This window comes from Microtus ochrogaster, unplaced genomic scaffold (assembly GCF_000317375.1).
Source record: "Microtus ochrogaster isolate Prairie Vole_2 unplaced genomic scaffold, MicOch1.0 UNK99, whole genome shotgun sequence".
NCBI classification, from domain to species: domain Eukaryota; kingdom Metazoa; phylum Chordata; class Mammalia; order Rodentia; family Cricetidae; genus Microtus; species Microtus ochrogaster.
The window spans coordinates 801,611-816,791 of record NW_004949197.1 but is presented as its reverse complement, the minus strand read 5'-3'; the positions used below and the strand labels follow the sequence as shown (position 1 = coordinate 816,791).

The window sequence follows — 15,181 nt, the reverse complement described above, 5'->3', positions numbered from 1 at the left end:
GTGTGTGTGTGTGTGTGTGTGTGTGTGTGTGTGTGTGTGTGTAGGAGCAATGAATGCTTAGGAGGGGAAAGGAAAGTATAGAGGCCAAGAAACTTGAGTTCAAACTGGGCGGTGGTGGCAGCCGCCCTTAATCCCAGCACTTGGGAGGCAGTCAGGCGGATCTCTGTGAGTTCAAGGCCAGCCTGGTCTACAAGAGCTAGTGCCAGGACAGGAACCAAAGCTGCAGAGAAACCCTGTCTCGAACCTCTGCCCCCCCCCCAAAAAAAAAGCTGAGTTCATATTTTCATATTTTAGCTTTCATTCCAATTATTAGGTTCTTTTGTTGTTGCTGTGAGCGGGAGGTGGGGGGGAGAGCTAATCCTGGCCTTCCTATATAGCCAAAGATAGTCCTCCTGCCTCTACCCTCCAAAGTGCTAAGATTACAGGCACGCCCAAACACATCCATTTTGTGTGGTACTAGGAACGGAACTCAGGGCCTCAGGCCTGCTGGGCAAGTCATGCCAAGTGAGCTGCATCCCAGCTCTCCGTCCAGGTTCTGAAGGAGACTTAGAGTGCCTCAGTGTCCCTGCCCTGTAAGTCAGTCATTTCCACAGAGCAACAAAGCAGCACTGTTAGGAAAACCTAAGGTAGAAACACATAGCCTTCCTGCCCCGGGAGCTGAGCTGTGGGTGGGGACTGTGAGTGGACTATGGGGTGGCCATAGCAGGGCAGGGCTAACAGTTGCCTCCTTTCTCCCCTTGGTCAGCTGCACGCTGGGGTAAGTGTGGGCCAGGCCACCACCGTGGAGATCTTCCTGACGCTCCAGTTCGTGCTCTGCATCTTTGCTACGTACGACGAGAGGCGGAATGGCTGCATGGGCTCTGTGGCCTTGGCTGTTGGCTTCTCCCTCACCCTGGGGCACCTCTTTGGGGTAAGCAAGAGAGGTAGAAAACGTCTTACTCAAGATTCTAGGGTCCCTGAAGTGTTAGCAACCCGTAAGGGTTCTCTCTTCCCTGCTCTGCCTTTAATCACGAGTATTCTCCACCTTTTCTATCAGTTCGCATAAGGGATCAGTTTCCTTTAACGACTACGCCGAATCTTTCTTGACTCCAGGGTGGAAATGCACACACCATGGGTAGAACCGGGCTGTTCTGGGTCCATAAGTCTGTCCCCAGATGGAATTCCAGTGCCACTACCTACTGTGGAGAGTTACATGTGGGCTGTAGGGAGAGAAACTGGGAGGCTGGGATGCTGTCTTAGCTCCAGCTGTGTCTCTTGCAGATGTATTACACTGGCACAGGGATGAATCCTGCCCGCTCCTTTGCTCCTGCCATCCTCACCCGGAACTTCAGCAACCACTGGGTAAGTAAGAGTTCAGGGTAAGAGCATAGAACACTTTTGGCAGGCCGGACTGCAGGCTGTATTCCGTCAGGATGTGTTGGCTGCTCTGCCAGCACGCAGCTAAGGAGGCTGTCAGGGACCTTGGCACGCTTGCATGTTGCATTATTGTTTCAAAAAGAAACACTCTAAGCTGGGTGTGGTGATGCATGCCTGTAGTTCCAGCACTTGGGAGGCTGAAGCAGGAGTACTTGGGCCCAGGAAGTTGGGGCTAGCATGGTTGGCACAGCGAGACCTCCTTTCTGAAACAGACAGACAGGAGGCTCTCGCCGTACTGGTCTTCTCTTGTCGGCGGGGCTTTTTAACTGGGTATCTGCCGGATTCAAGAACTAAAGGCTATTGGATTGCCAGCTACATCTAAGACAAAAACTCCGGGTTCCAGAAACCAGAATGTATGCCCACAGGCCCAGTAGCACCTCAGTTCGACTGCACTGGTCTCGTATGTGATTCTGACGAATAATTCATTCTTTGCCTCTGTTTATCAGCCATAGAGAATTACATAAAACAAATGAATTGACAGTTATCTGTGAAGCAGCTAGCACAGATTTTGGCATGGAGTAATCTTCAATAAATAGTGTAATGCTTTTGTTGCTTTGGGCATATGCAAGATAAACATGGAAACAGCTCAAAAGAATCTGCTGAGCCGGACGGTGGTGGTCCAGCACTCAGGAGGTAGAGGCAGGGGATCTCTGTGAGTTTGAGGCCAGCCTGGTTTACAAAACAAGTTCCAGGACAGCCAGGGCTGTTATATAGAGAAACTCAGTCTCTTAGAAAAACAGGGGGAAAAAAAAAAGAAAGGAAATGGTTAATGATTGTTTTTTTAAAAATATTTATTTATTATTTATTATGTATACAATAGTCTATCTGTGTGTATGCGGAAGGCCAGAAGAGGGCACCAGACCTCATTACAAATGGTTGTGAGCCACCATGTGGTTGCTGGGAATTGAACTCAGGACCTTTGGAAGAGCAGGCAATGCTCTTAACCACTGAGCCATCTCTCCAGCTCCGGAAATGGTTAATGATTGAGAAGAAAAAAACAGGTTTTGATGCACAGTAGAGTCTAGATAGTTCTAAAAATAGTATTATTTATATATTTATTTTTTTGTAGTTTGTGAGCAGGTCTCACTAGGTAACCTTGACTGCTTTGTAAACTGGCTTGAAACTGGATTTGTAGATTAGTCTGGCCTTGAACTCCCAGAGACCCAGAAGCCTTTGCTTCTTAGCTAAGGGTGAGCACCACCACGTCAAGCTATATTTTATTTTGTTAATGTATATAGGTATTCTGCACGTATGTCTGTGTGTTCTATGCCTGCCTGGTGCCCCCCGGAGGCCAAAAGGAATATTCAGCTCCCTGGGGACTGGAGTTACAGATGGTTGGGAGCTTCCACTTGGAAGTGGAACACTTGTTCCAAGTGTGTGGGACACTTGCAGGAAGTCTGGTTTTCCCAAGAGCCCCCAAAACCTGAGCATACCTTCTTTCTTCCCCCAGGTCTACTGGGTGGGCCCGATCATCGGAGGGGGCCTGGGCAGCCTCCTCTATGACTTTCTCCTCTTCCCCCGGCTCAAGAGTGTTTCTGAGAGACTGTCTATCCTGAAAGGAGCCAGACCCAGTGACTCCAATGGACAGCCAGAGGGTACCGGGGAGCCGGTGGAACTGAAGACTCAGGCCCTGTGAACAATCCCATTAGAGAGAGGAGTAGAACGAAAAAGTTTGGGTTTCAAGGAGGGGCCAACCCAGCCCTCGGATGAAGAAAGAGACTGTGGGGAGGGGCATGTACTTCTTTATTTTTTAACTTATGTGTGTTTTTAATTCTTTTTCTTTTGCTGTGTGAAATCTTTCAAGTTGCATTCACGATCTAGTTGGTGCAAACTCCCTTCCTCCCCACCCCAACCACCTTCACCGTGTGTGTGTGTGTGTGTGTGTGTGTGTGCACGCGTGTGTGTATGTGTGACTGTTCATATGAATGTGGGTGCGTTTGGCGGCGTCTGAGTTTGGGGACACAAAAGCTAGGGAAGGGAAAAGAGGTGTCAGCTTGTTATGTCCCTCCCCCAGCCCAGTTTGGTGAGCACGGAGAATCCGAGACCTTAAGTTTTTGGCCTTTACCCTGCTTCCCTGCTTTCAGTCAAGTGTATGGAAGTATGAAGGATGGGGGGGGGTGTCACTCCTCTCAGGAAGCAGACAGACTGGAAGGGGAAGGCAAGGCATTCCAGGGATTGGGAGGGTGGATTCAGGGATTTTCTTTCCAGATCACTGGGCAAGTGTACCTGAAAGTTTTGAGGGATTTTATGGGAGAATATAGCCTACTTATCTCGGGGATACTTGCCCCAGAGACCAGGGCGGAGGGAGCTCTGAGAAAGGAAACACGGGCTTGAGTTGTCCTGTAGAGGGGCACAAACCTGTCTACATCTACTGACTGGGTCGCGTGTTCATTCAGAGGCCTTGGACCAGGGACCTTCCAACCGAGACAGGGCTTGGGTAAGCCTAAAGTCTAGAAAAAATGAAGTGGTTTAAAAGGCCCGCCTAATAGCTCTTTGCAAATGGTACTCAAGCCCCAGAGTTGATGGCTGAGGCTAAAACAGGAAATCTGGTATCTGAAGCAAATTTACTTTTGAGGGGGGTAAGATGGAGATCATTTAGAGCAAACCGAAATTTGCAGATGGCGTCTTCGTGCTCCCCTCACTAGCTCCGCCGTCTTTCCTCTTTGTATGTCTTTCCCTTTCTCCCTCCCCACGCCCCAGACAGCGGTCTCCTCTAGCAATGCTTAATTACGGAGATGATTTTTTGAGCCCTATCTTGTATTGTTGGTAAAATAGCGACGTCTCAGCCGGGGCGCAAGTGACCCTGAACAGAACAATGAATATTTATTGCAGATCTTTCTTCCTATTCTGAGTCTCCTGTATATACTTCGCAAGCTTTAAAACGTATGCCCTATAGTAAGACAGACAACCCTAACTCTAGCGAATAAAACACAACTCTCCACTTCCAAATAAAACACAACTTTTTCTAACGAGCTATTTAAGACTTTGGAATAGTCCATCAGGCTGGAGGGGGAAGAATGTCTGTAAATTCTACTTTAATTCGACCTGGATTCATATTATAATTCAGTAGAAAATCCATAGAGTTTTGGTTTTTAATTGAGTGCAGACGTCCGGCTCAGATAAAGCAATCTTTCTTGGTTTACCTTCTTATTTCATCACCAATCACACCTCTCCCCTCTCCCGGAGTCAAGTGGATTTGCCCCGCTCGCCCCGCTCCGCCCCCGCGCAGGCGCAGACCGATCGCGCCCAGCCGAGTGGCGGGAAAGGCTGCAGTCCCGCACCTCGGGGCCTCCGGCTGTCCGAGGCTCCGGGGAACTCACAGAGAGCAGGTGAGTGTATCGAGAGGACCCAGGACCAACCCGGGCAGCTCCGAGGCTGCGGGCCTATGTGCGACCACGTCGCCGAGGCCGCGATTCCCGCCGCGCGGTTTAAAGGCGGGGGGCGGGGCGGGGCTCCCGGCGCGCACGCGCGTTCTGACGCTGCTCCCCGGCTGGCTTGCAGCGCCCTAGCCGCGGGTCCTGGTCTCTGTGCAAGCCTTGGACCTCGGCTGGGCACGGGGCAGTGAGCCCAAGAGTTCCGGAAGCAGAGCAGGAGGCTCCCGGTGATTGCCACCTTGCAGCTTGCCATCCAGTCCTGACCCTAGGACTCATCGGCTCGATGGCCGTCAGGAGTTGACTTTCGGGTTTTTATAGACTGGGTTTAATTCTCTTCACCACCACCCCCCCCCCATTTGGTAGGAGGATACGACCTCTATGTTGGAATATCAGCTGGAATAAGAGCCATGAATTAAGCTTCTTTCCGGGAGTGCCATTTCTTTGTCTTTGATGCTGTCACTAGAACCTTATTTATTTTTTTATTATTTTCGTTTTTCGAGACCGGGTTTCTCTGTGGCTTTAGATCTTGTCCCGGAACTAGCTCTTGTAGACCAAGCTGACCTCGAGCTCACAGAGATCCGCCTGCCTCTGCCTCCCGAGTGCTGGGATCAAAGGTGTGCCCCACCACCGCCAGGCCATGCCCGTCGTTTTACCTTTACTTTGAAACTCCATTTTACCCATCCCATTTGACTCCTAACCTCAGGGAAAGGATGTGTTACCTGCTTTTCGATTTTTTTTCTGCCTTTCCTGGGAAGTTCTCGCCACTTCTCTCAGGTGTACATGTCTTTGAGGAGTAAGTGTGGCTGCCCTAATATCCAGCAATTCCAGTTATCTAGCCTTCCAAGCTTGTCACTCTCCCCAGCCCTACTTTTTTAAAAGACAGGGTCTCTGTATCAGACGAGATGGCTCAGCTCGTTGTGCCTGAAGAACTGGGTGCAATACCCGGAGCCCACATGGTAGGAGAGAACAGACTCCTGCACGTCGACATGTAAATAAAGGACTGGCCTGACTGGCCTGAATTCTCCGTGTAGACCAGGCTAGCCTCTCGCTCTCTCTGTGTTCCTGAAGTTTATCGTACCTTTGTCTTTTAGCAGTGACTCTAACAAAGTGTGCTGAGCACCTAATGATACGGTGTGCACAGAGATGAGGACTCGTTCTGCAGTTACGGTGGCAGAGTGACAGGGAGTCCTCCCTAAATCCTCACTGTGCTCCCTGCCATAAGTCCTGATGCCTCCAGATTTCCAGCCTTGACCCCCACCCCACTACCGAGACTTTTCTGCTTTGGTCTAGGAAATGGCATTTATCAAGCACGCACATACGTTATTGCTGGGTCAAAGAGTTGACGTTTAGTGCAGCTGCCAGCTGAGTTGAATCAGAGGCACCTGAGAACATTTCCTTTCCTTTCTCATCTTCCCACAGTGAGAGCTGAACCAAAGGCCCATGCACACCAAGCCTTGACACTACATCCTAACTACCCTGCCTTAGTTAAAGGGAGAGGCCCCTGAGTTACCCACACTGGTCTCTGCCCTGTGATCCACCTGCCCGAGGCTCCCAGGTGCTGGGGTTACAGATGCCCCCCTTCTCCCAGTGTAAGCAGCATTGGAGTGGAACCCAGGGCTTCCTGTGTCCTCGGCAGCCAGCTGAACTCCATCCCCTGAGCACCCAGTAGCATTATCAGAACACTGCCCAGGCTCCACTCCCTGGAAATCAGTAACCATACCCTGAAAAATCCATGATGATTAGAAACAGCCCTTGTCCTCACAGACTCTAAGACTAGTGAGGGGAGTCAGCCGTATTAAACATCCTGCTTTAGTGTGTACACAGAATGTAAATGCCATGAGGTAGAAGTGCATGTGGCCCCGGGAGAGGAGATGGCTTTTCAACCAGCTGAGCTGCGTCCCCAGCATGAACTTGAATCTCCCCCCCCAAAGATACTACCTTTTTTTTTTTTTTTTTTTTTTTTTGGTTTTTCGAGACAGGGTTTCTCTGTGGCTTTGGAGCCTGTCCTGGAACTAGCTCTGTAGACCAGGCTGGTCTCGAACTCACAGAGATCCGCCTGCCTCTGCCTCCCGAGTGCTGGGATTAAAGGCGTGCGCCACCATCGCCCGGCTTAAGATACTACCTTTTTTGGGGGGTTTTCAAGATAGGGTTTCTCTGTGTGACAGCTGTAGCTGTCCTAGAACCCTGGAACCAGCTCCTGTAGACCAGGCTGGCCTCGAACTCACAGAGATCCTCCTGCCTCTGCCTCCCGAGTGCTGGGATTAAAGGTGTGCGCCACCACCACCTGGCTCCAAAGATTTTACTTTTAATTACATGAGTTTATGCAGTTGTCTGTAGAGACACTTGCTCTCCTGTGAGCTGCCATGTGGGAACTGGGAATTGAAACCTGGGTGCTCTGGAAGAGCAGCCATCTCTCCAGTCCCAGCACAAACTTCCTTGAAGAGAAATCTGAGCAGACCTCTCCATGACTGTGCCAGTACCCTTTCTTTTCCAGAGGCCCAAACTGAGACTGATTTGGTAGAGGGTGGGCAGGCTGCAGCGTGCAGTGAGCCAGGTTCTGACGCCGTCTTCTGACCTCACAGTGCATGGTTGCATCCTGCAGTCTTTAATGTTATCCCCCGTGTGAAAGCTACTGAGTTTAGTGCCTTCTGTAGAGGATGGTGACTGATGAAGATTCCTGATCTCCCCCAGGAGTGGGTAAAGAGTAGAGGTGCTTTGTGCATCTGGGGTATTACTGTCAGGTCCTGAGTCACTTAGGAGTCTGGGTTGTGCCCACATGGTTACCTAGAGAGGGTGCAGGGACCTGGATGAGTGAGGACATGCTTCTTGAGAGGAAAGTGCTGCAGCTGGGGCCGTGGAGGGGTTTGGGTTGATTGTTCCCGCTTGCTGACTTTACTTTCTGGTCCGCTAGAGCTGACTTCTGCTGGGCCGGATGAGGAACTTTCTTACAGATCTCAGGGCCTCAGAAGCCGCGGAGATCCTATGAGGTATCTCTTCCCGGCGCTGCAGGCAGCTCAGTTGATGGAAGTGTCGTACAAGCACAGTGACCTACATTCGAGCCTCAACACCACGTTAAAAGCCAGGCTTAGGCCGGGCGGTGGTGGTGCACGCCTTTAATCCCAGCACTCGGGAGGCAGAGGTAGGCGGATCTCTGTGAGTTCGAGACCAGACTGCTCTACAAGAGCTAGTTCCAGCCGGGCGGTGGTGGCGCACGCCTTTAATCCCAGCACTTGGGAGGCAGAGGCAGGCGGATCTCTGTGAGTTCGAGACCAGCCTGGTCTACAAGAGCTAGTTCCAGGACAGGCTCCAAAGCCACAGAGAAACCCTGTCTCGAAAAACCAAAAAAAAAAAAAAGACGCCTTTAATCCCAGCACTCGGGAGGCAGAGGCAGGCGGATCTCTGTGAGTTCGAGACCAGCCTGGTCTACAGAGCTAGTTCCAGGACAGGCTCCAAAAACCACAGAGAAACCCTGTCTCAAAAAACCAAAAAATAAGCCAGTAAGCCAGGCTTAGTGCTTTGCGGTTGTAATTTCAGCACTGAGGAGGCAGAGACAGGAGGATCCCTAGGGCTCTCTGGCCATTCTTGTCTGATCAGTAAGCCCCCAGTCCCAGTGAGAGGCCTTGCCTCAAAATGATGAGCTGGAGGCTCCTGAGGAACAATACCTGGCCTCCACACACGTACACAGACAAGCACATATATGCCTCTGTGGACTCCACCCCCTACATACACAAATCTTGTAATCAGAGTGTGGTTGGAGGGAGGGAACATGTGGAAGTCAGAAGACAACTTGCAGGCGTCAGTCTCTCCTTCTACCCTGTGGGGCTCTGGATAAATACTCAGGTTCTCAGCCTTGGTGGCACCCTTACCTGCTGAGCCCTCTCGCCAGCCCACACAGCTAGGGCTCTTAACTCCTGTGTACATATGGACCAGGGCCACATGAGGAAGAACTGTAGAAGACGAAGGTTCAGTCTGACCCCTCCCAAGAGCAGAGCTCTCCGAGATGAAGGTCCCAGAGCCAGTCCTCCTCTTTCCTGCTGGGTGGTCTTAACTCTGAAGCACGTTTCTTTGGTTTCAGGATCTGGCTCTAGTGTGGGCCTGGTCTTAATTCATACACTGGAGTTTCTTTAGTTTTTAGTACAAAGAAGCCTCGCCTACTATGCACAGGGGCCTCCTTTCCTGCCAGGTGATGATGGCGCACACTTTTAATCCCAGCACTTGGGAGGCAGAGGCAGGTGGAGATCTCTCTGTGACTTCGAGGCCAGCCTGGTCTACAGAGAGAGTTCCAGTACAGCCAGGACTACACAGAGAAATCCTGTCTCAAAAAACCAAAAAGGGGCCGGGCGGTGGTGGCGCATGCCTTTAATCCCAGCACTCGGGAGGCAGAGGCAGGCGGATCTCTGTGAGTTCGAGACCAGCCTGGTCTACAGAGCTAGTTCCAGGACAGGCTCCAAAGCCACAGAGAAACCCTGTCTCGAAAAACCAAATAAAAAAAAGGGAAAAAAAAGATTAAAAAATAGTTTTTCTTTGGCCTGGGAGCATCATTTTTAGTTGTGACAAAAGTGAAGCCCAGAATATTCTTGAGTATTGAGCCCTCGCTTGTCTGTTCTCACCACACAGGGCCCCTGCCCTCTCCCTTGTCTCTGGTGTCTGAACTTGTCCGTGATGAACTGTGAACTTCTTGCCACGTGCAGTGCCCTTGGGTACTTGGAAGGGGACACCTACCACAAGGAGCCAGATTGCTTAGGTAAGTGTTCATCCGAGGAATCAGGTGGAAACACACTGATTGAGGTCTGGTGGATTCCTCGGGCTGTGTACGAATGGGCGGGGGCAGCTCCTGTGACCTGGGGTCACAGGCAGTTGTTTTATTCTCTCTGAAGAGAGTGTGAAGGATCTGATCCGGTACTTGAGGCATGAGGACGAGACGAGAGACGTGCGCCAGCAGCTGGGGGCTGCACAGATCCTGCAGAGCGACCTCCTGCCCATCCTCACCCAGCACCGGGGTGACAAGCCCCTCTTCGATGCTGTTATCAGGTTCCTTCCTTGGCCTTTTGACTTCTGCCAAGTGCAACATCTATTGGCAAGGAAACCTAATTCCTTCTTCCTTCGTTGTCTCCCAGGCTGATGGTGAATTTGACTCAGCCAGCCTTGCTCTGTTTTGGCAGCGTGCCTAAGGACCCCAGTGTGCGGCACCATTTCCTGCAGGTTCTAACTTACCTGCAAGCCTACAAAGAGGTGAGGAGCCTTTCTCCAGAGGTGCTAGGCCCGAGTATGGAGAGGGATGAAGGGGAAGATGGGCACTACCATGCAGCTGTTCCCTGTTCAACAGGCCTTTGCCAGTGAGAAGGCTTTTGGAGTCCTCAGTGAAACTCTGTATGAGCTGCTGCAGCTGGTGAGTGAGTCTCCGCCCTCCACTTCCCACAGGAGAGGATGCCTTCACCTCCCCAGGCGCAGTGCCAGGGAAAGTCCTCAGCCCTTAGTGATATGGAAGTCCGCTCTGGAGTTTCTAGCCGCCTGGGGACTGCTGTGCGCACACATCCCACTTTCTTTGCTTTCTTACTCTTTTTTGTTTTTTAAGTTTATTTTATATGTATGTGTTTTTTGCTGGCATGTATGTATGTGTATCATGTGTTGGGTGCCCTTGGAGGTCAGAAGGGGCATGCGAGCCCCGGGACCCATAGCTGTGGATGGTTGGGAACTGGAGCTGACTACCGGTCCTCTGCGAGAGCAGCCAGTGCTCTTACTGCTGAGCTGTTTCTCCAGCCCACGCCCCGCCTGTTGAGATTGAGTCTCCTGTAGCTCAGGCTGCTTCACACTTCAGTTCACTACTTCGCTGTGTAGCTGAAGCTGGTTTTGAACTCATGGTCCTCCTACCTCTTCCTCCTGAGTGCTGGGATTATAGCCGTGTGTACTCCCATCCTCTGCCCCCTGCCCCATAGTCCTGGGGATTGAATCTACCACTGAAATAGATCCCTAGCTTCTTTTCTTTCTCGTTTTTGAGGTGAGGTCTCGCCATACTGCCCAGGATAGTCTTGAACTCACTCTGTAACCTGGGCAGGCTTTGAACTTGCAGTCATTTTGTCCCGGTCTCTTGAGAAGCTGGGATTACAGAGCTGTACCTCTGGGCTTGGTTCACTCTCTTCTTGTTTTATTTTATTATATTTACTATTTGGTTTTGGTTTTTTGTTTTTTTTTTTTTTTTTTTTTTTTTTTTTTTTTTTTTTTTTTTTTTTTTTTTTTTTTTTTTTTGTTTTTCGAGACAGGGTTTCACTGCGGCTTTGGAGCCTGTCCTGGAACTAGCTCTGTAGACACCAGGCTGGTCTCGAACTCACAGAGATCCGCCTGCCTCTGCCTCCTGAGTGCTGGGATTAAAGGCGTGCGCCACCGTCGCCCGGCTTGTTTATTTTGAGACAGTCTCACTTTGTAGCCCTGGCTGGCCTGAAACTCAGAGATCCTTCCCCTGCCTCTGCCTCCTGAGTGCTGGGGTTAAAGACATGCCACCATTCCTGGCTTTTCTTTTTGTTTTTTAAAAATTGATTTAGTTAGGGCTGGCAATATGGCTCAGTGGTTAAGAGCACTGATTGCTCTTCTAGAGGACACGGGTTCAATTCCCAGCACCCATATGGCAGTCTGTAACTCCAGGATCCAGCACCCTAACACAGATATACATACAGGCTAAAACACCAATAATTTAAAAAAAAATAAAAATTGATTTAGTTATTAGTGTATGTTTATGTGTCTGTGTGTGCCATTTTTTTTCTCTTTTTGCCCAGGACTGGGAGAATCGGCAGGAAGAAGACAACTTGCTGATTGAACGGATCCTGCTGTTGGTCAGAAATATTCTCCATGTCCCAGCTGACCTTGAACAGGAGAAGGTGAGGGTCTTGGGGCATCTGAGTTCTTGTGCTGTTTAGGGTGAACTCTCCACTTCAGGTTTTCTGTCTTCTGCGTTGGGGACTTTGAGGGCAGTCATGGAGCTGAGCATGTCCTTCCCTCTCCACCGACTCAGAGGATCGATGACGATGCCAGCATCCATGACCGGCTTCTCTGGGCCATCCATCTCAGCGGCATGGACGACTTGCTCCTTTTCCTGTCCAGCTCCTCTGCTGAGCAGCAGTGGAGTCTGCATGTGCTGGAGATTGTTTCCCTCATGTTCCGAGACCAGGTGAGCCCTGTGTACTCTTCTGCTCCCTCCGTCCCTGTGCTTCCTGTCACCTGGCCTGTTGCTCTGGGTAATGATGGGGAGGCAGGTAGTTGGTGCCCAGACTGCCCGAGGCCTGTCAGCAGTTATGTACGTCCATCCGTGGTTCTCGTTCCTACTAGGAGTGAGCTAAGGCTTAAGAAATGCATGTCCTGATTCTGATTCTTCTTCCTCGTTCCCAATCCAGATCCCTGAACAGCTAGCCGGAGTAGGGCAGGGACGCTTGGCTCAGGAGCGAAGCACAGATGTGGCGGAACTGGAGGTTCTGCGGCAGCGCGAGATGGCGGAGAAGAGAACTCGAGCCCTCCAGCGAAGCAACAGGTGGGTGGCGGCATGCTCTGCTGTGCCCCGGGTCACAGCTGCAAACACCCAACATGGACAGCTTGAGGCTGGGGCTGCTTAATAATATTTTAAATGAACTCTCACAAAGCTGTTGACAGAAGAGAGTTGCCTCCACTTTAAGGGAACTGAGGATTCATTTTGGAACCTTTTTTTTCCCCTGAAGGCACTCTCGATTTGGGGGCTCCTACATTGTCAAGGGGCTGAAGTCCATTGGGGAGAGGGACGTCATCTTTCACAAAGGCCTTCACAATGTGAGTACACAATGTGAGTACAGGGCAGAAACATTGGAGTTGCAGGACCTGAGGAAGGCTCTGTCCTCCAGCTCAGACATTGCTGACCACAGTAGAGGTGGTGTTGATTGTGTTGTCTCCCCTGATGCCATCACCAATACCAGAGGCAGACATCCTTCTAGGCATTTCTCCCAAGAAGACAGGCTGGTGCCTGTAGAAAGAACTGCAAGGGGTGGGGCAGCCAGAACTTACTCTAATGGTGCAACCCATACCCTCAGCTCCAAAACTACAGTTCAGATCTGGGGAAGCAGCCCCGGAGGGTGCCGAAGCGTCGCCAGGCCGCCCAGGAGCTGTCTGTCCATCGCCGCTCTGCCCTCAACGTGAGACTCTTCCTCAGGGACTTCTGCTCTGAGTTCCTGGAGAACTGTTACAACCCACTCATGGGTGCAGTCAAGGTGAGAGCCCGGAAGGACGTCTAGGCCGTTAGGGGTAGAGCAGAGGGGCAGTGTGGTCAGTGGTTGGCAAGGAGGACAGGGGGTCCCCATGGAAGGCTGGCTATGTGGACTGCAGAGGGAGTGGGCCTGACAGAATGAATATTATTCGCATGACTGAAAGACAAGTTCTCGGTGGGACTGGGCAGTTCACTGGCTGAGAACACTGCTCCTGCAGAGAGCTGCAGCTTCAGGTCTGGCGCCCTCTTCTGGCTCCGTGGACACTGGCAGTCTTTACACGCCTACACAGAAACGTGTGAATTACAAAATAAAATGAATCTTTTTTTTTTTTTTTGTTTTTCGAGACAGGGTTTCTCTGTGGTTTTTGGAGCCTGTCCTGGAACTAGCTCTTGTAGACCAGGCTGGTCTCGAACTCACAGAGATCCGCCTGCCTCTGCCTCCCGAGTGCTGGGATTAAAGGCGTGCGCCACCACTGCCCAGCTTGAATCTTTTCTTAAAAGAAGGCTCTGGAGCAATTTCCTCAGAGGAAAGGGAGGAGAAATGAACAGAGCTGAGGAGAACAGAGGAAACTGGAAATTGTAGATCCTAGGAAATATTGTGTTGATGTCCAGGGTCTAACCCCTCATCTCAGGCAAGAGCAGCTAGGAGGGAGTTAGAAGCCCTGAGGTCATAGTGGTCTCTTTCTTAGGATCACCTGCTTCGGGAGCGAGCCCAGCAGCATGATGAGACCTACTACATGTGGGCTTTAGCGTTCTTTATGGCCTTCAACCGAACTGCCTCCTTCCGCCCTGGGTTTGTCTCCGAGACCCTCGGTGTCCGTACCTTCCACTTCGTGGAGCAGAACCTCACCAACTACTATGAGATGATGCTGACTGACCGCAAGGAGGCCGCGTCCTGGGCACGCCGGTCAGTGGGAAGGGCATTGGGGAATCACAGCAGATACCTTAGCGTGCTGGGAGTTTGACCACCAGAATCGTGCATAGTCTTTTTCCTGTTTCAAGATTGAGGTGTTCAGGCTAGTGGAGGGACCGGTGTGTCTTCTCATTTTGGAGATACTCTTGGGGAGGGGGTTGACATTTACCTTTGCCAAAGCCTTAGTTGCCTCCGTCTTACCTGTTGCCCCCCACTCTGTCAGGATGCATCTGGCTCTAAAGGCCTATCAGGAGCTGCTGGCCACAGTGAATGAGATGGACATGTCCCCAGACGAGGCTGTGAGAGAGAGCAGCCGCATCATCAAAAGTGAGGCCTTCCCTCTTCTTAACTGGAGTCTCATCCTTCCGCGTCCCGGCGTCATCTCTCCTCTCCCAGCCCCTCTCATTCCTTCTCGTCTCCACTCCTAGACAACATCTTCTATATGATGGAGTATCGAGAGCTCTTCCTGGCGCTCTTCCGGAAATTCGATGAGAGGTACCACCCACGCTCATTCCTCCGTGACCTGGTGGAAACCACACACCTCTTCCTCAAGATGTTGGAGCGGTTCTGTCGAAGCCGTGGGAACCTGATGGTGCAGGTACTGGCAGCTGCAGGGTGTGGGAGGAGCTAAGGGGAGGGTGAAGGACAGGGCTCCTCGCATTGAGGCTCATGGTATGGCCAGTGTGGAGTTGCCCGTTAGGTTCATCTTTAACCTGTTTCAAAAAGGGAAGGTAGAAAGCATAGTCAAAGACACGCCAATCTCTGCTGTGCATTCATGCATACAGGTACAGGTTCACATAAGAGGTCAGGCTAGTCCTATCTTTTTTTGGGGGGGGAGGGATTTTCAAGACAGGATTTTGCTGTTTAGCCCTGACTGTCCTGAAACTCACTTTGTAGACCAGCCTGGCCCTCCAACTGACAGAGATCTGCCTCTGCTTCCCAAGTGCTGGGATTCAAGGCGTGCGCCACCACCACCTGGCCAGGCTAGTCCTCTATTTATTTCGGTTAGAATACACTCAAACAACGTATGTCAGTCTCTAGGTTCCTAAATTGAAATTGTGTCCAAAACTGATTAGTGGATGAAAAGCCAAAGACAGAAAGTCAACAGAATCTCCAGTGTCTTAGATGCACAGAGATTCAGCCTGGTAAACACGTTTATTTTTTAAAAAGTTTTTGTCTGGGGCTGGTAAGACTGCTCAGCCGGTGAAGGCACTTACTGCCAAGCCTGATGCCCTGCCTTAGAGCCTTCAGACTCAC

The 15,181-nt window shown here is 51.0% G+C and overlaps 2 protein-coding genes across 2 annotated transcripts in view; both read left to right on the top strand.

Moving 5' to 3' along the window:
- The window catches only part of Mip (major intrinsic protein of lens fiber), a 3,735-nt gene extending 577 nt beyond the window's left edge, over positions 1-3,158 (top strand). The window contains exons 2-4 of the mRNA XM_005371201.2: positions 746-910; positions 1,261-1,341; positions 2,867-3,158. Coding sequence (XP_005371258.1) covers positions 746-910; positions 1,261-1,341; positions 2,867-3,052 — 432 coding nt within the window. The 3' untranslated portion in view covers positions 3,053-3,158. The remainder of the gene's footprint in view (positions 1-745; positions 911-1,260; positions 1,342-2,866) is intronic.
- A 1,514-nt stretch (positions 3,159-4,672) lies between these two features.
- The window catches only part of Timeless (timeless circadian regulator), a 20,604-nt gene continuing 10,095 nt past the window's right edge, over positions 4,673-15,181 (top strand). The window contains exons 1-13 of the mRNA XM_026778012.1: positions 4,673-4,745; positions 9,408-9,534; positions 9,668-9,821; positions 9,908-10,022; positions 10,117-10,179; positions 11,561-11,662; positions 11,797-11,952; positions 12,176-12,309; positions 12,494-12,581; positions 12,839-13,015; positions 13,701-13,918; positions 14,148-14,251; positions 14,353-14,522. Coding sequence (XP_026633813.1) covers positions 9,453-9,534; positions 9,668-9,821; positions 9,908-10,022; positions 10,117-10,179; positions 11,561-11,662; positions 11,797-11,952; positions 12,176-12,309; positions 12,494-12,581; positions 12,839-13,015; positions 13,701-13,918; positions 14,148-14,251; positions 14,353-14,522 — 1,563 coding nt within the window. The 5' untranslated portion in view covers positions 4,673-4,745; positions 9,408-9,452. The remainder of the gene's footprint in view (positions 4,746-9,407; positions 9,535-9,667; positions 9,822-9,907; positions 10,023-10,116; positions 10,180-11,560; positions 11,663-11,796; positions 11,953-12,175; positions 12,310-12,493; positions 12,582-12,838; positions 13,016-13,700; positions 13,919-14,147; positions 14,252-14,352; positions 14,523-15,181) is intronic.